The sequence below is a fragment of the Genypterus blacodes genome, unplaced genomic scaffold (assembly GCF_046128005.1).
Source record: "Genypterus blacodes isolate CSIRO-AG114 ecotype Tasmania unplaced genomic scaffold, CSIRO-AGI_Gbla_v1 ptg000032l_1, whole genome shotgun sequence".
Lineage (NCBI taxonomy): Eukaryota > Metazoa > Chordata > Actinopteri > Ophidiiformes > Ophidiidae > Genypterus > Genypterus blacodes.
The window spans coordinates 2,723,666-2,740,847 of record NW_027466845.1 but is presented as its reverse complement, the minus strand read 5'-3'; the positions used below and the strand labels follow the sequence as shown (position 1 = coordinate 2,740,847).

General features: G+C 45.2%; 1 protein-coding gene across 4 annotated transcripts; it reads right to left on the bottom strand.

Annotated features, from left to right (window-relative positions):
* Positions 1–1,848: 1,848 nt before the first annotated feature.
* dclk1b (doublecortin-like kinase 1b) lies at positions 1,849–16,512 on the bottom strand. Of its 4 annotated transcripts, XM_076146186.1 has the most exons (17): positions 16,152–16,512; positions 15,614–15,960; positions 9,908–10,007; positions 9,625–9,741; positions 9,368–9,462; positions 8,011–8,092; positions 7,754–7,923; positions 7,403–7,522; positions 7,094–7,240; positions 6,366–6,499; positions 6,145–6,222; positions 5,701–5,797; positions 5,474–5,554; positions 5,255–5,368; positions 4,448–4,471; positions 4,299–4,348; positions 3,567–3,744 (listed from the first exon to the last, which is right to left on the bottom strand). In XM_076146186.1, the coding sequence occupies exons 1-17, from the start codon at positions 16,510–16,512 to the stop codon at positions 3,687–3,689; spliced, it is 2,175 nt and encodes a 724-aa protein (XP_076002301.1). In that variant the 3' UTR covers positions 3,567–3,686. The 4 variants fall into 4 exon arrangements, with proteins under 4 accessions (XP_076002298.1, XP_076002299.1, XP_076002301.1 ...); XM_076146185.1 differs by lacking the exon at positions 4,448–4,471 and having other exon boundaries at positions 4,299–4,373; positions 5,256–5,368; positions 8,005–8,092; XM_076146183.1 differs by lacking the exons at positions 4,299–4,348; positions 4,448–4,471 and having other exon boundaries at positions 1,849–3,744; positions 8,005–8,092.
* Positions 16,513–17,182: the final 670 nt, after the last annotated feature.

The following is a 17,182-nucleotide window of genomic DNA, read 5'->3' as shown; positions in this document are numbered from 1 at the left end:
GAGAAACTGGCAGGCGCGCGCAGGAGACGACGAACACGGCGGAACTAAGCGAGGTTGAGCTTCCGCTGGTTCGTCTGCCGCGGCCTCGCTGCTCCTCGCCTGCAGCCCAGCGACGCTCAGAGAGAGAGAGAGAGAGAGAGACTGAGCTCAGCTGAGTCACATCTGTGTAATTATAGGGTTAATAAAAATACATAATGCATAACAGCTTGTACTTTTTTTGTTCTTTTTTCAAACTGTGAAGATGCAAATCAAAACTAAATCCTCTGTCGGAAACATTTATACAACATTTGTATGCCAGATACATATCTTACTTGGAGGAGGACTTTTCTAAGATGAAGGTTGAGCTGTACATGCGGACAGTTAAAGCGTTTCTTCCCTGTAAAGGCTGAGATAACGACACACACACGTCGTTAGATCGGCCTTCAGCGTGACAGTTGCCATCATTTCCATTACGTGGGTCGTGTGTAAATGTTTCAAAGCATCTCCATTGCTCTCCAGGTCTTAGTCTAAGGTTGTTAGTGCGTCATACTGTGTGTACACGTATGTGGATCCTTGTTTGCTCATTGTTATCGACGGTGGTCTGATGTATGTGACTAAAAGAGGAGTTGTGCAACACTAATTAGCTGTGTTTTGTGTGTAAAGGAGATTTCAGTTGTAGTGTGAGTGTCGTCCTGTGTGGGAAATGTTTTTTATTATTATCACGATGTCAGCAAAAAGGTGGATAGGTGAAGGATAAGACGTATTTTAAGAAGGTGAAGAGATTGAAATGACTTTAATCTGTGTGATTCTTTAAATGATTCATTTGGTAAAGCAGTTATCTTTTCTTTTTCAAAATATACGAACATATCCAGAGGAATGAATTTCACATTTGGAGAGAACTGTGACGACTGTTACTGTGTTTGTGTTTGAGCCGTGAGACGTTTGATGTCTCACAGGAACTTCATGATTCTGCAAACCTTACTGTTACATTTACGGATTAACAATACATTACGAAGGCGTGTGTTTCAATTTGTGTTAACTAGTTTCCACACAACACTTAAGTTCGTTTATTTTAGATTTATACTGTAACATCATGAATTGGAAAGCAATATTCTGACGGTAGCTGTGTCACAAAGACCCGACCTGATGATAATGATGATGCGCAGGAAATGTGAGCTCTGGAAATGATCGTGTTCTATTTTGGGGAGGTATAAAAATATCTATGTTGAAAAGCAGAAATGACAAAGTCTGCCCTCACAAGGTGACGGTGGAGACGGAACAAAAATATGCAAATAGATCACCAGTTTGCATTTTGATTTCCTTGCGGTGCTACAAGTCGTCGCTTTTCCCAAAGCTTAATGTTTACATGCTACAAGCTAATTTCCTGTTCGTTCGTTCCCATTATTGTACATTTTAAGTTGTTTTAACGTTTCTAAACAAGGTCTCTTTTGTTCATATTTGTTTACATTCAGGTTTCATTTTTAATTTCATGTAACATATAAAGATATTTATATATTCTAATTCTATTGTCAGTTTGTTGCCAGGAAAAGGATGTGAATGGATGTGAAACTGAGCCAATATATAAAAAAAATTATAACTGTAAATTTAACTGCTTTCATCTTTTCGTTGTGTTTTTAATAAAATATAATAAAACTACTCGGGCGGAGTATTTCAGTATTTCACTGCCTCCCTGACGCGGGGATCTACCCCCATCTAGTGGCGAGTATATGTAACTTCATTTTAGTAAGCCTGAACATGCTGCTTGCGTTGTACTGCCATCTACTGGACATCTGTAGATCTAGCAAGGACTTGTAAATACAAACTGACTCACAATTTAATTAAATTGATTTTATTAACAGGTTTGTTTGTTTTAGTACATTGTTGGAACATAATAGATTTGTATGACATGAAACATTAATGCGTTAAGTTTTCATTCAGCTTGTTTTATAACGTTCCTACATTGATGAAATATGGATAAATATAATACAACATTGACATTCCCTTGCTGCTTCCACACAACACAGACAGCATTCCCTGACTTCCTCCACAACATTCAGGCTGTTTCAAGAAGTAGTATTCTAAAAGGTTTACATTTTTCAGAAGACGTCTCTTCTAAGAAACTGTGAGCCTCGCCGAAGCAAACAGTTCCTAAGTCGAGATGACAACTTGCTTTCTTTGTGCTTTTTGGTTTGCTTCCTTCCGTTGACAATCTTGAAAGCCCTTTACAACAATGTCAGCAGTGAGATGCCACACAAACAGGGTGACAGAGCTCAAGCCAACTGCATCCACCCAGACAGCGAGACAGTATCATGACAGCAGGACAACAGACTTCAGATGCTTATTGGCACACATGCAGGTAACAGTTTCTGATAAAGGGAATCAGACGTACACATCCATGAATAATTGATCACTGCTGAGCTTATCAATGAAGCCGTTAGGACACACAGGACATGATGGACATTGACTAATGATTAAAAACACCAACAAATGAAGATCTATGACCAAATATCCAAATAGAATCAACCTGGAAGCACTTTGCTGTGTTTACCAACATTTCACTTTTTTTTTTTCCTTCTTCTTAATTTAGGGCAAAATCTTTACATATAGTAACATACAGGGCTGTGTGTGTGTGTGTGTGTGTGTGTGTCTGCTGGCTGCCACAAAAGCCAGCAGCAATTCCCATTCCAGCCTTACAAAAGACAATTTTAATACTGTGCTCACCTAATTGCACTTAATCCATATATGCCAAGGCAAGGCTTTAAACATGCACTTACTATCAACAACTACATAGCACTGACATTCATCTGCACCACCTCTCACACACACACACACACACACACACACACTCTGAAAAAGACTTAAGAAAACTACTGTTCCACTAACACACCTGTCAGAGCAGGGAGCACACAGGTGAGTTGGACCATCAGCAGTCGGAACATTCTGTTACCGAGGCGACAAGCGACTGCGTGGCAACAATCAGGATCTGTACGATGCAGACGATGCTCATTGGTGCAATACAGCTGCATGTCTGACATTCCTCTTATCGTTGTGTGTGTTCAGGTTACACACCAGAATCACAGGACGGTTATTGAGAAGTCCCACAGTACAACAAGAACCTGTACTGTTATTATTATACTGAATAATTATTGGTTAAACATTATGGCAAACAAGCACGAGCATATTATTCTGTGTGATCGCTGATAAGTACTGGAGTCACATCAGCCAATCACAATGTTTAACATGTAGAAGTTTCTTTACAATAGAAGTGTCTCCTGTGGCGTGTTGGATCTCCTGCACTGCCACATGTTGACCACTTGAGGGCGCTAGAATACTGTGAGCCGGATTCTGCTGTGCGTAAACGAGGCCTGAAATCAGTTTAGTGGCGTCTCAATTTCACCAAAATCTAATAACTTAGGGGGGGGAATCAGTTTCAAAACACTGAAGTTCGGTTTGTTTACAGTCTGTAAACATCCGAGTCAGCAATATCAGGGTGTTTGAGCCCAGTCAGTGTTTAGTTCTTCAGCCTTTGTCGGGGTCGGACTGTACCAAGGCCTCCAGTTAGAACGGGGAGATGGGGGAGCGGACGGTGCCGGCCGAGCTCGGAGAATAGTCCTCTGACTCGGAGGTGAACTCTGTGAGGGGGAGGCCGGGGCTGGCAATGTGGGCGGCACCGGCGCCGAAGCTCTTTGGAACTCGGGGCGCTGGCTTCACATCCTGGTGGCGTCTTCGTCGGAAAACCTGCTTTTCCTTGTCAAGTGGGGTGGTCTGAGAGAGGGGGCAACACGGGAGCGACCATTAGGTTCTCCACAGGACCGCACAGGTGAGAGTGGCTGTAAATCAACCACTGCTGAGGCATTCCAGTAGATGTTAGATGGACCAATGTCGCATGCTGCATCTGCTCAACAACTCATGCTGGGAAAGGTTGAGAAAACTGGAGCCAAAATAAAAAGGGAAACAAAGCCATAGAAGCTACAGCGACAAAGGTGCGTCTCATCTTAACGACTGAGCTGCTGCTGGAATATAACAACAAGCAGCTGGTGAATCAAAATGCAGTTTGCTCATCACACTACATGCACCGCCGAGTGCAGCTCGCATCACGGAGGCGTCGCTTCTCTGAGCAGTAAATAGCAAAACACAGCTCAGTAAATAAAGGAGAGAGGAACCAGCCGCTCCAGCAGACAGCAGAGAGCCACAGCATCGGTGAGATGATGTAATGGATGGGCTGATGGCTCTGCTGCCCTCTGGGCTGTGGTGGGGAATGGGACCTGCCAGCACGTTGCCATGGAAGCACAGCTCATTAACGCTACACTGTATCATACCTTATCCAGGACATTGCTGAATGCTGGTTGTGTTCCAGAGACCCTGACCTCTGCATGGTAAAGTCCTGGTCCAGTTAAGGAGAAAGAGACGAGAACCTTGGACTTTAAAGCATCATGGGCTTGAGCAGCACAAAGGCAAATACTGTAACTTTAAGTGTTAGATGATGAAACAGCTGGCAGAGGAGCGAACACCACATCTGTGTCGACTGAAGCTCTGGGAATTGTCAGGAATATTGGCGAATGAGAAGTGAGCGGCCGCGTTTACAAGAAGTTTAATAAAGGAGCTGGAAATGAAGAGGAATGCAGAAGAAGGAGATTCTTCTTCTGCATTCAAAGTAAATGAGTTCTGACTTTCAGCATAAACCGGCCGTCTCTCTGCAAACCTCACATATGGAGCTCAGCTTGGGAAACCTTCATGAAATCCTATCTGCCTAAACTTAGCCGCCGCCGCAGAACGACGGCTTCATCGTATGATTGAGGAAGAGGGCTCTGCTGACAACGGTGCTGACAGTCCATCTAAGGGAGGATGACGAGACAACCGGTAAGAGGAGGAGGAAGATGAGTGAGGAGACAATGAAGCACAAGAAATTACAGGCGTGAAGCATCAAAGTGAACGCAGACGTTTGAAGCCGCCCGCCGCTTTGCGAGAGCGAGAACAATGTAATCCACACAATCCGATGATGTCGTGGATCCATTTTCTGCTGAACAAAAAGCTGCCCATGCTGGCTTTGGCTTCAAACTCATTACATTCACATCCAAAAACACAAAAGGGTTCCGCAACGAAAGAGCAGGCAGCAGGCGTGGAGGAGAAAAGAAACGCTGAACCTTCAAAAAAACACCTCGGTTTTTAACGCCAGCGAGCGCAACTCCTTGAAGATTAGCATCAAGCAGCGCTACAAAGGAGGAGGATGATGCAGAATGCCATGCAGCGTGGACAGATGTAGATGAGTTCTTACTGTAATGACTGACACGCCTGCTGTGGTGCTGTGAAGCTTGGGCCCGGTGTTGAAGTGTTTCTTGATCTTCCCCGCCACAGGAAGCTGCTGCTCGTTTTCCCACACGCGTTCATCCTGCAGAGAAAAAAAAGGAAACCGCCGAGACGTCAACAACTCCACCTGCTGAAACGGCGTGCGGTTGCATTCAAAGCGGCGCCAGCGGTGCGTGCGTCTACTTACGTTGACCCAGGGATGGTCGAGAACCTGAACAGCTGTGTACCTCTGATCCACCTCCACCTGCAGCATCCCTGTGATCAGAACCTGAGAAGAGACAGCAGGAGAAGCCGGTGAGAACTGCAGCCTGAGACGCCACGGCAACAGATCAACAAACGCAGCTCTCTCTCTCTCTCTGTCTCTCCCTCTGTGGTGAGAGAGAGAGAGATAAAACGACATCTCCGCACACCGACCTTGGCAGTGTCAGACACAGACTCCCAGTACGGTGAAGGGAACTCCAGCTGGCCCGTCAGGATCTGTTCAAAGAGAGCTTCTTGATCTTCACCACTTCTGTTGAGAGAAAAGAACCGCAGCTATTTTATTTATAATGGAAAACTACAATCACTATTCAAACTCTGCTGCAGACGCATCAAAGCTCCAGCTATTCTTATTCTATTAACTTCAGCAAGGTCAAGCTTAGATTCTTCCAGCCCCATAAAAACAGCCTCCAGGCTTGTTTGGCCTTGGCAGAGGTATGTGCTCTAATGGGCAACCTTTCTAGCAAATTACGTTTAAAGCAGAGCCTCTATTTTAGGAGCTTACAGGAAATAAATGAAAAAAACTGAGTCCATTTTTCATACAGAGCCGGCGATTTGAGAGATTTTTCATTTTCTACCATTTGGAGCTGAAGCACGTACCCACGGAATGGAGGGAAGCCACACAGCAGGATGTAAGTGATGACACCAGCTGCCCAAATGTCCACCTTCAGTCCATATCTGTGAGTGAAGAGGAACAAATGAGACGCACTAAATAGATCTACAGTGAAGTCCACAAAGATCTCTGAGCCGTTTTCCCATCATTTCCTACTGCAAATATCCAAATACTACAGTTTTGGATTCCCGTATCTCCTGTGACTCACCCGGCCTCTGAGACGATCTCCGGCGCTACGTAAGTGGGCGTGCCACACACAGTGTACAGTGGCCCGTTCACCACGGTGGCCAAGCCGAAGTCTCCCAGCTTCAAAGACTTGCTGCCATCCTGATGCTCAAACACCTGCAGAAGGCCAGAAACCCTCACTTTTAGTTTACTTACATTGATTTTGGTTCATCAGTCATGCACACAATCTGATGCACTGATTTAAATGTGCTTATTAGTAACAGATCTAGATTATGGGACTAAAAAATCTATTCATTCAGGCATGGAAAGACGTCAGATTCTGCATTCATGAATAGAACATGATCTCATTCCTGCCTTTAATAGCAGAGAGGATAAAGGCTCGTTGCCTGCATGTAAACACAGCTAATGGCCGGATACTCTGAGGCTCTGCCTGATGACAAAACTGGGACAGAAATGTCAGTGCAGAGTTTAAAAATAGAGCCTGAGGGAAGGACTTTTGTGCTACATCTGCATTATATGGGAAACAGACCATTATTCACTCGGAAAACATTTGGAATGGAAACTCTGTGGGCAAAGCAAATTCCCCAGATGCTCCCCGCTCTGACACAAAGGGGAAAATAGAGCAATTGCAAGCAGATAAGCGCTATGCTGATTTTAAAAAGCATCTAAATGTTTTTCCGTATATTATATATGTATCTTTTTCAAAGTATGAGTAGAGAACTTTTGATTTAAAGACGTTTTTGTACTTACCAGCAGGTTTTCTGGCTTGATGTCTCTGTGGACGATGTTCAGGCTGTGCAGGTACTTGACGGCACTTGCCAGGTTGAAGAGCATGGAGCTGGCGTCCCGCTCGGTGTATTTGTTGGAGGAGGTGATGGCGTCGAACAGATCGCCTCCCTGGAGACGAAACATTCAGGAGAGGAGAGAGGAACGCTTGCTCTTTTATAACTCATTGTGAAACAGCTGCAGTAACTGAAATGTTTGGGGAACTTTAACCACTTTTAAGATAAAGAACCAAAGGAGATTGTGAAGAGAAAACAACTAAGAGCTAAGTCGCACCTTAACCAGCTCCATTACAAGATAGAGGTCATTGTTGGTGTCCATCTCTTCGATCAGAAGCACGATGTTGGGGTGTTTCACACGACGCAGTATTGCCACCTCACTCTGGATCATGTGTTCCTGCATGATCAAAGAAAACATTAAATAACAAAGAAAACATATGGACTTTATATGCATACATGTACAAGCTTTAATTCAGAAAGAAAGTTAATCAACATCAAAAACTGAAGAGCCAACATTTTATTCAGAGGCGACGGCATCATCTGCTGGCCAACACATGTAACTGCTGCAGAGGAGAGGACAGACAGGCTGAGCAGGCAGAGGTGAGATGGCAGCAGGATCAGGCCTCACCTTTCCCCTGCATTTCTCTTTGCTGATGATCTTCAGTGCGTACTCTCTGCCCGTGGATCTCTCCAAACACTCTCGCACCACGGCGAAGTTTCCATCCCCTAAAGTCCTCCCCACTTTGTACCGCTCTGCGATGGAGGCAGGGACCGAGGCGCACTCGTCCATGAACTCAGCTGCAGAGAGGAGAGCAAAGCTGCTTAGTTACTGATGTCACCTGCACATGAGAGCGTTTCCTGTGTGTTTCCATGTTTTACCTTCACTGCCGGCTCCATCGCCTTCATCCATGGAGCTGCACACCTTAGTGGAGGCCAAAGAGAGAGAAGAGCCGCTGTGCTGAGAGCCCTGAAGAGAGAGAGAGAGAGAGAGAGAGAGAGAGAGAGAGAGAGAGAGAGAGTGGGTTAAGAGGAAGATGGAAAGAATAGATAACGTGTAACTAGATCCATTCAGCAGGCAGCAGCAGAATGAGAATTGGAAATCAAGGAAAGAGGTGAAGAAAAAGAACGAGAGAATAGAAATTGGAGAAAAAGGAGGTGAAGAAAAAGAACCCTCTAGAAAGATTGGGGCAAATTAAAATTTTGGTCTAACCCTAACCAGAACACAGAACAGTTCCTTTTTATTTTATTTTATTTTATCATTTTATTTTCCATTTCAGGCAGTCCAGGACGGGGTTGTGTGACTGTGGGGTTGTGTGGATGTGGGGTTGTGTGACTGTGGGGTTGTGTGGATGTGGGGTTGTGTGACTGTGGGGTTGTGTGACTGTGGGGTTGTGTGAATGTGGGGTTGTGTGACTGTGGGGTTGTGTGAATGTGGGGTTGTGTGACTGTGGGGTTGTGTGAATGTGGGGTTGTGTGACTGTGGGGTTGTGTGAATGTGGGGTTGTGTGAATGTGGGGTTGTGTGACTGTGGGGTTGTGTGAATGTGGGGTTGTGTGACTGTGGGGTTGTGTGAATGTGGGGTTTGGGGGTGGGATGTCTTCTCTCTGGTTCTTTTTTTTCTCTCCCTCTGTTTCTCCCCTATCTCTCTCTCTCTCTCTATCACAACCTATGATGCGATCTGTACTAGCCTACATTGCTGTCTGACATCATCCTGTAAGTTCTGTATGTACCCTATGACATCATTGCAACTCCAGTCTAATGTACTCTACCTCAGGATCTACGTATAAAGTTCAACAACAATAGTAGGGATAACACAACCTTCCTCCCTTTTCTCTATCTCTCTCTCTCCTCTTCCCCCTCTTTCTATATAAAAAAAGATCTCCAAAATATCCTACACCTGTATGCACAACGTCATGTACAATGACTGCTTCAATAAAAACAAATTGCTAAAAAAAAAAAAATTCAGGAAGCATGACATGAGTGTAACCATGGACCAAATGGGTCATTTTTGTAAAAAGCCCATATTTTGCAGTGGAAAACGCCTGAGCGCTATGATTCAATCAGAAAAGGCGGAAATAGCTCAGTTGGGAGAGCGTAAGACTGAAGATCTGAATGTTACTGGTTCAGTCCCGGGTTTCGGCAGAATGTATTCCATCCATAAATGTCCATGGACTAGTGTCTTCATGTTGAATGTAAGATAAACTCTTGTTATATAATATCTAAGCCTGTCTGTAGGAAGTACCTGACGTCTTCGCAGGCTGGCTGGACTGGTTGGAGACGGACTGGGAGACTTTCCAGATCGAGGGGTGGACAGCTGACTGCCTGCTGTCCCATTAGCTGCCAGTACAGCAAAAACAGAGCCAAGTCAACACTAATACAATAAAATGATGATATACCGCAGAATACACAACGTTTACACTTTTGCATCATAAAATATGAAAGTGATACATTTGCTTTTTGGTTCTTTTTTGTCAAGATAAGATAAATGCACATCTCTACCTGAGCCGGTAGATGAGGGAGACTTGCTCCTGCGGGACATCCCTCCTCCTCTGGGAGATAAGTGACCCAGCATGGATGGAATCCGGCCAGAGGATGCAGACTTTGTCACCCGGCACTCTGCACAGAAAGATAACGTTCATAACCTGTAATATCCTGCTTCAACCAGCTTCAGGAAGACCTTACAACACATAAAAAGTACATCATTGGTAGGCTCCACCTCCTACCTGAGCCCCTCCTGTTGCCCTGTACTGCAGGATGTACACAGCTACACACACACACGTACCGTTTTCATCCAGGTTGAAGTCGTCCTGATAACGGAATTTCTCTGGGCCGCAAGCGAGGAAGATGTCATCTTCACCAAAGAAGTCCTGCAGGCAGCTGACCTGGAGGAGACGGAGATGATGTCAGCAGAGTAGAAACCTCTTAAATGTTTCATGTGGATGTTGGTTAGGTGCAGGTTGGTTGGTTACCAGATTAAGGGTTTGGGTTAGGGTTAGGGTTTTGTGTTTACAGTTAAGATACAGGTCTGAAATTTGGTCCAGTACCATTTTAGGCCTCCAGAAACATAGTGGAGTTGGTTTGGAGTCTCTATCTCACTTTGTTAGGGGGGCTCCCATACACTCCCATACAAAAGAGAAGAGAAAACATTAAACAAATGCCACTGCATTAGAGAATTGGTTTGCAGTTGATTTATCTGCATATTCAGAATGGGCAGAGAAAGAAAGGAACAATCATGCCTCTATGTGTGCAGCATATCAATAAAGAAATGGAATTAACTTTTCTTTCTACTGGCATATGAGTCTGCCAGTAGATGGAACTGTCTGGAGGGAAATGACTATGAAAAACAGTTAAAGATATTATGACTAGTCTGAAAATACAAACTACCTGTCAAATCATCGACCTTTCTTATTAGGGAATAAAATAAATTAGTATCCACTCAAAACTCTAAAATGGCTTGAATTGTTAGGGTTTGGATGTTGTCATCAGGCAAAGGGTCGGCAGTGATGTTAAAGAGCTTTCCTCAGAAGACTAGAAGACGACTTTGCAACAAAGAGTGACCTAATGCCTGAGCCGGAGCTTGTGATGCGCTCGTTAATGAAGAAGCCCATCTCCCTGTGAATGCAGTGTCATAAATAAATGAAGGCTCTGATGGAGCTCTGACCTTCTTTCAACAAGCTTATTGACGAGCTTAACAGCAGCCGGCGTGCCCAGGGAGAGAAAGAAGAGCTCCTACTTTCATTTCCTATACAGAGACGTCGAGTCGGTCCGGCAAAATCTGCTATTAAGAAGACATTTTGTTCTCAGGAATAAGCCTCTAACCTTTATATTACATTAACCTTATGTCACATTGTGCTTCTTAGTTGCTCCCAGATGTCTAATTTGAGAAACAGCATCTGATTGAGCCAAAGAAAAGAGGGGATTGTTTTATCAGTAACCTGCAGCAGTCAGCGGTCAGTCAGCCATGAGATCTTAAACACGCCCATTGACCACAGAGAGAGGGCTTTCCTTTCCTCTGCAGTCGCCCCCAACCCCCAACCGCTCCTCCCAAACAAGTGCAAAGGGACGGAGAGCTGCACAGCGGTTGCCAAGGAGACCAGACAGAATCGCAGATGAGTTTGGGGGAAGATAAAAAGAGAGAGAGGCGAGAGAGAGAGAGAGAGAGACAGAGAGGGAGAGAGAGAGAGGCATGTCGGCTTTCAAAGACCCAGACAGAAACTGCAGAAAACACAACAGTCTAGGTGAGGAATAAATAACATGGGACACCTTGTGACCAGGAGGTTGTGGGTTCAAATCCAGCTCAAAGGGAGGTTTATAAAGAGCCCAACCAAAGCACAACAATTTCATAAGGACCACGCCCTGTTCTTTTTATATTTCTGCCTCCACATAATTACATAAGACACAGAGTGTGTGTGTGTGTGTGTGATAAACAGGAAATAGGAAACAGGACCTCATGGAAACACAACACAACACGCTTCATCATGAATGTGCCGCTCTCTATTGATTACTTATGACTGCTGGGCTCCGTGACACAGCAGCTCCATCAGGCCTACCCTCCCCCAACGCACACACACAGACAAACACCCAGGCACACACACTCCTAGCAGTCCAGGAGCATACCACATGCAAATATTGATCGTCAGGGTTTCATCTGTGATTTCCGCAAGCACAAGCATCGCTCCTGAAATTCAATCTGATGGGAAACACAAAGAGAGGCTCTGCAAACACTACACACAGATTTTATTCAAATTAAAAAAGATACACACAGCCAGTGGACAGGTGGGAGCTGTCCGGGGTGCTGAATCCTCCTTTTGAAGTGCAAGACATGAGCAGCCAGTCACTCAGCATGAGACGTAAACATGACTCATAATCTCACAGGGGGATTCAATTCATTTTGCATGAGAGCCTTGTTTGAGCCCAGACTTTCGCAATTTTTACACTGCAATCTGCTGCTTTGCCATGATTCCATTTCCACATGCAGGGCAGAGTAGCCAGTAGAGAGCGGCTGCAGCAGACGGATGTAAACAGCGTATCTGAAGAAATGCATAATTCGTCCACAGCTAACATCAAATGCAAATGAGGTCTGCTAGAAGAATGGGTGACATAACTGCAACCGCTGCGGTGCCAGATTTCAGTCATAGTTGGCTTCATAAGTGCAGATTCAGCACAATGAACCGGTGTGTAGCTCCACAGAGACACACCCACAGCCCAGACACATTAAACACGTAACAGTCTGCGTCTCCCACAGAGTCAATGATCAACCTACATGTTTTATTTCAGCCCAGAGTTCTTCCTTTGTGATGCGATCCATGAATCACCGCAGAACGGGAGAACAATCGGAACCACAGAGAATTTTTTACTTTCCGGTCAGCAAAGCTCTGCGACGCGTTTCACAGCCAAGTCACAGCCGTGGGCGAGCGAGAAGGCACACATCATCCTCATCGCCTTCATCCTTGTGTCTCTCTTTTTGCTACAGTGAAGGTGGGGTTTCATGGCTGCAGGGGCTTAAGCTTGACTAAGAACTGCAGATATAGTGAAGTGAATATCATTTAAAAAGCACTTTGTAGGCCACAGCTGAGGCTCATTCATTGTGGGAACTCTCAGACCAAACTAGGGAACGACAGGCCGGTGACCATACAGCGTCTATCTCACTGCATTACTGCACTTAAATACACTTTTTTAAAGGTACTAGAACATGATTCATTCCAAAACCACCCACACCGATGGAACAGTTGGCCTGTAAGCAGCGTTTGATGGTCCAAGTGTGGCTGAGTCCAATATCTGAGACCATAGCCTGAAAGACATTCTCCTTTTTATCTATACACTTGGATGTTCTCTACACTGTGGTTATACTAATGTTACTCCTCATGTAAAGCATCTAAGCATTTATTCCTTTGCTGTAGGCGATCATCCGCCTCACAACCGCTGATGATAAACCGTTTATCACATTTACAAATATAAGTGAGGAAGTTTAACACGGAGAGTTAAACCTCTGCTTTCATGTCGCGAGGCCTCAGCCCCACTTTGTCCTCGGGTCGTCTTCAACACGCAGTAGAGACCCTGACGAGGTTAGAAGTGTGCATAATACAATTACAGAGCAGAGCCACATGCATTACAGTGATGAATGCAATGCCACAGGCCGAGTCTCCACAGACCTACTCAGTCATGCAAATACCCACTTCATCCCACACACACACTTCAACGATCCCGCCGAGGCCGCAGGGTGTCCGGTTCTGTCTCTCTACTAAGGTTTGCTCTACAAAATAAGAATTATTACAGGTGAGTAAATTGGGCTGAAGTTCTGTTCTCCATGTCCCAGGTTAACTCTGACTGAGCTGAGCACCGTTACAGTGTGACTCAGCAGCACTTCAATCTGAGGAACACAGCCAACAAGCATCGCTTCTCAAAGTCCTCTAGGGAAGCAGGAATCATGGAGACGCAAATAAAGTATATATGAAAGATTCAAGAAGTCAAAAATGGACTGAATGAGAATAGGATTGAAGTATGAGATGAGCAACTGCAATTACAAGCACAGATAACCCTTAGTTAGATACTAACTATATTAGTATACAGTATACAAAGACTTGTTAAACACCAAATTGTAGAGTTTTCCTAATTATTTCCACAGACTTCTGTTTCTGTCTCAGGCCCAAAAGTGCAGGCAGGTCACTTATCAAAGGGTAACCAGCCATGAAAACAAACCCTTGGGTGCCAAAAGGTGATTATTTGTCCATCTGGAGTCACAACATGAACACAAAGTGCTCAGGAACCAGAGCGCAGACCTGCACCAAATATAGAAAACACTTCATCAGAGATTCTCAAACCCCCAAATCACTCACAGAGAATTATAATAGATAAATGTTCCACTTTCATGCCACAATGTGTGAACCTTCCTCTGTGACCCACTGCATCTTTACGCCCTCTCACACTATTACACTCAACCTATTTCTACAATTTAAATAATTAGCAGAGGAATTCTAAACACCAACTCTTCCCTCCACAGAACACCAACAATAAATGTGGGTATTCTGGGGTGGAACCCATTCAGGGATGGAACCCATCCTGGGAGGACACACAGGCCATGTGCTCCATCATGCCGGCATGTGTGTAATCAGGCCGACAAGTCTGCACACTGCATCCATGAGGTCTCTCACACTACACCTATAGTCCTGACATCACTACTGCACAGCTCTGCCGCAGAGGCTGTTCCTTAGCAACCAGCTCAGGAAACCATGTCACCATAGAAACCATTACAGGGAGCCGGAGGGGAGGGGAGGAGAGGGGAGGGGAGGGGGGATTCATATTGTGATAAGGAGAATAATGTAGAGCTGTGGTAAGACTTCACAAATAAGAGTGAAGATTTGCTGCTTCATTTTGTGACTAAAGGAAAGATAAGACATCCCATAATGTCTGTAATATACAAAGATGTGATGATAGGTACAACAATGAGGCATAAAAACCACAACTATTACTTACATCAGCTCAGTGTTCACACCAAAGAGGGCTTATAAGGATTCAAACAAAGGACACGAAGTTCCTTTAGAAGCAAAGTGACATTTGGTGGTGTCGTCTTAGTAACGGATAGAATATTTATTAAGAAAAGCATGAGTAAGTGTGCTTACAGTATAAGCTCATCAAAAATGTCAGAACGTGTCTGGCTCATGTCTGCCACTAACTCCGGAGTGAAAGTGAGTGGATCGCCATTTAATAGTCGGCCGTTTGTAGGAAATGTGAGATGGAGCCCTAGAAACCTATTTCTTCTAATCCATTTAGGACTCATTCCCTGTAGACTTCCAACTGATCTCCTGGTAGGAAGGCAATCATCAGAGAGGCAAAGGGAAGAACAACCCTCAAGAAAAGTTGAGAAGTTGAGAAATGTTCTATTTGGTCTAAAAGCCTCAGCATCAGTTATTTTGGCTCCTGGTGCTGTTGACTGTGAGTGTGTTTCTAGGTCTGCCTCCTGTGTGCTGTCCTAGTGCGCAGGGAGACAAATGAGGGAACAGAATGCTGGAGACAACATCTAAACTAAAATAGCAGCCAAGCTCACATAAATAACACACTCTGCCAAGCTGTGATGCAAACGGGTCATAAATTAATATATCTATTTTCACCGAGACCGTCCTTCCCTCCTCCCACATTTGTGCAATCAATGAGTCAACGGTAGTCAGGACGACTTTAGCTTCCTGTGGTCAACGAGTACAAGCAGACGATATCCAATTCCTACTGGAACAAACACAGACACAAACAATTCGCCAGACAACTTCCGGTGTATTCTTCATTGATATTTTCTCGGCACGAGTGTAACTGAATGTAGCTTGTAGTTTACAGGAAGTATGTAGGTGCTTCCTCTTTCATTGATAGGAAGCAGAAGTAGGACAGAGGATTGACCAATTGTCCATTTGTGAAGTCACTGTCACACGTCCCCTTTAACTGTAAAGCATAAGTCTATTACTCACAGAATCCCCACTAAGGACCATAATGTCACACCTACCATCTTGCCGTCGACTGTGTAAAGCCGTTTGACGATTCCACAGTCCAGCTTAATGGCGTCTGTGATGTCAGTCATGACTTGCTCAAAGGAGTGCGCCGTCTTCTTGTTCAGCAGCACTCGTACGGCCTTACGTGGCTTCACTCCGCTGCGGATGACGGTTACCAGTTTGGGTCTAATGAAGTCCTTGCTCTCCCTGGTTTCCGGGGAGCCGGCCTTGGCGCTACCGAGGGAGGGGAAGTCACGTCCGGAGGCGGCGGTCCGAGCTCCGACTGCCCAGTTGGGGTTGACGTTCTTTGTGTAGTCCAGCATCTTGTAGGGCTCTACGGAGGCACAGATGTAGCTCTCTCCTGTACAAAAGACACATTACAGTTTTCTTTTCCACAAAATACCTGTGTAAGTGAAGACAGAGAGAATAAAAGATCAAAAGCAGAGGAATCCACCGCTTCCTGGACAGTTTGGGACTTTTAAGTAACGGCAAATTTGTAAGTATCAACAGAATTCAAGGAAACTCACAAACCATGCAGGAATGTTTGCTCACCTTCCACCAGCTGGTCCATGCTGGTGATCTTTGTTGTTCCATCGACGGTATATATGGTCCGGACCCCCTGGGGCAGGTTGACATTGTCTGACAAACATCTAGTGAGGTCAACCAGGAGGGCATCTATGGACCTGAATCTGTCCTGAGAGATGGCGTACACAATCCCTTTGAAGTAGCGGTCTCCGTTGCGGTAGAAGCGGACCTTCTTGGCCTTCTTCTCCGTGCTGAGCGCCTGCAGCGTCCTGGTTCTGTACAGGCTGCAGTGGGCGCTGTGAGTGGGACTGGGGAGCCCGTTTCCTCTGGAGCCCCTGCGATTGTACCTCTGAGCCTTGTCCCGCTCATCGAAGTGCTCCAGCTCCATGACCGTGCTGTGCTGTTACACCTTAACGCACAAGAACACGCCTTACTATATTACTTACTATATGTAAGAATATATTAAAACAATGATGTTCTCTGGTCAGTATTAATGCTCTCACACACACACCAGTACACGCTTTGATGCTGCTGCAGGTACACAAATGATAAAGCAGCATGATGTCACACCCATTTCATGCTCCCCCAGAATGACTATTCCTTAAATCCTATGAATGGAACTTCACATGCATTTGTAGTAAATCATACATGTAAACCTGTAAACCTGTGTAAGGTTGCTGCCTTTACTAAAACAACAAAATGAATAAATTTCACAGGATTTAGCACAGAATCTTTGGCTTTCACCTCCTCGCTACGTCTCAGCTTTTCTTACCTTTAAGAAGATGCCGGATGCGATCTAACGCGTATCTGTAGACTGCAGCTGCTTCTCACTCTCTCACTCTTGTATTCATGCGGTTCCTCCTGAGACGGGCCGAGCCTCTCTTTGTTGTCCTTGCGCTGGTGCTCGCTCCTCGGCTGGATGGCAGAGCTGCAGCCGGTGTCCGCTCATCCCGCTGCAGTGACTTACAAAGGACCGCACACGGAGGATCCTCGTGAACGCGCCCGCGTGTAGCTCCTTCCCATGCGCGCTCGCGATGAGGTCACGTTTGAGTCGCTAC

What these genes read in the sequence shown, in the direction of transcription:
- dclk1b (XM_076146183.1), bottom strand. Translation starts at nt 16,512, where the DNA reads ATGGAGCTGGAGCACTTCGATGAGCGGGACAAGGCTCAGAGGTACAAT. An exon ending in ACACAGTCGACGGCAAGATG is followed by an intron (nt 10,008 to 15,613) that starts GTAGGTGTGACA and finishes CGTCTCCTCCAG; the next exon opens with GTCAGCTGCCTGCAGGACTT. An exon ending in AAGAGAAATGCAGGGGAAAG is followed by an intron (nt 7,523 to 7,753) that starts GTGAGGCCTGAT and finishes TTGATCATGCAG; the next exon opens with GAACACATGATCCAGAGTGA.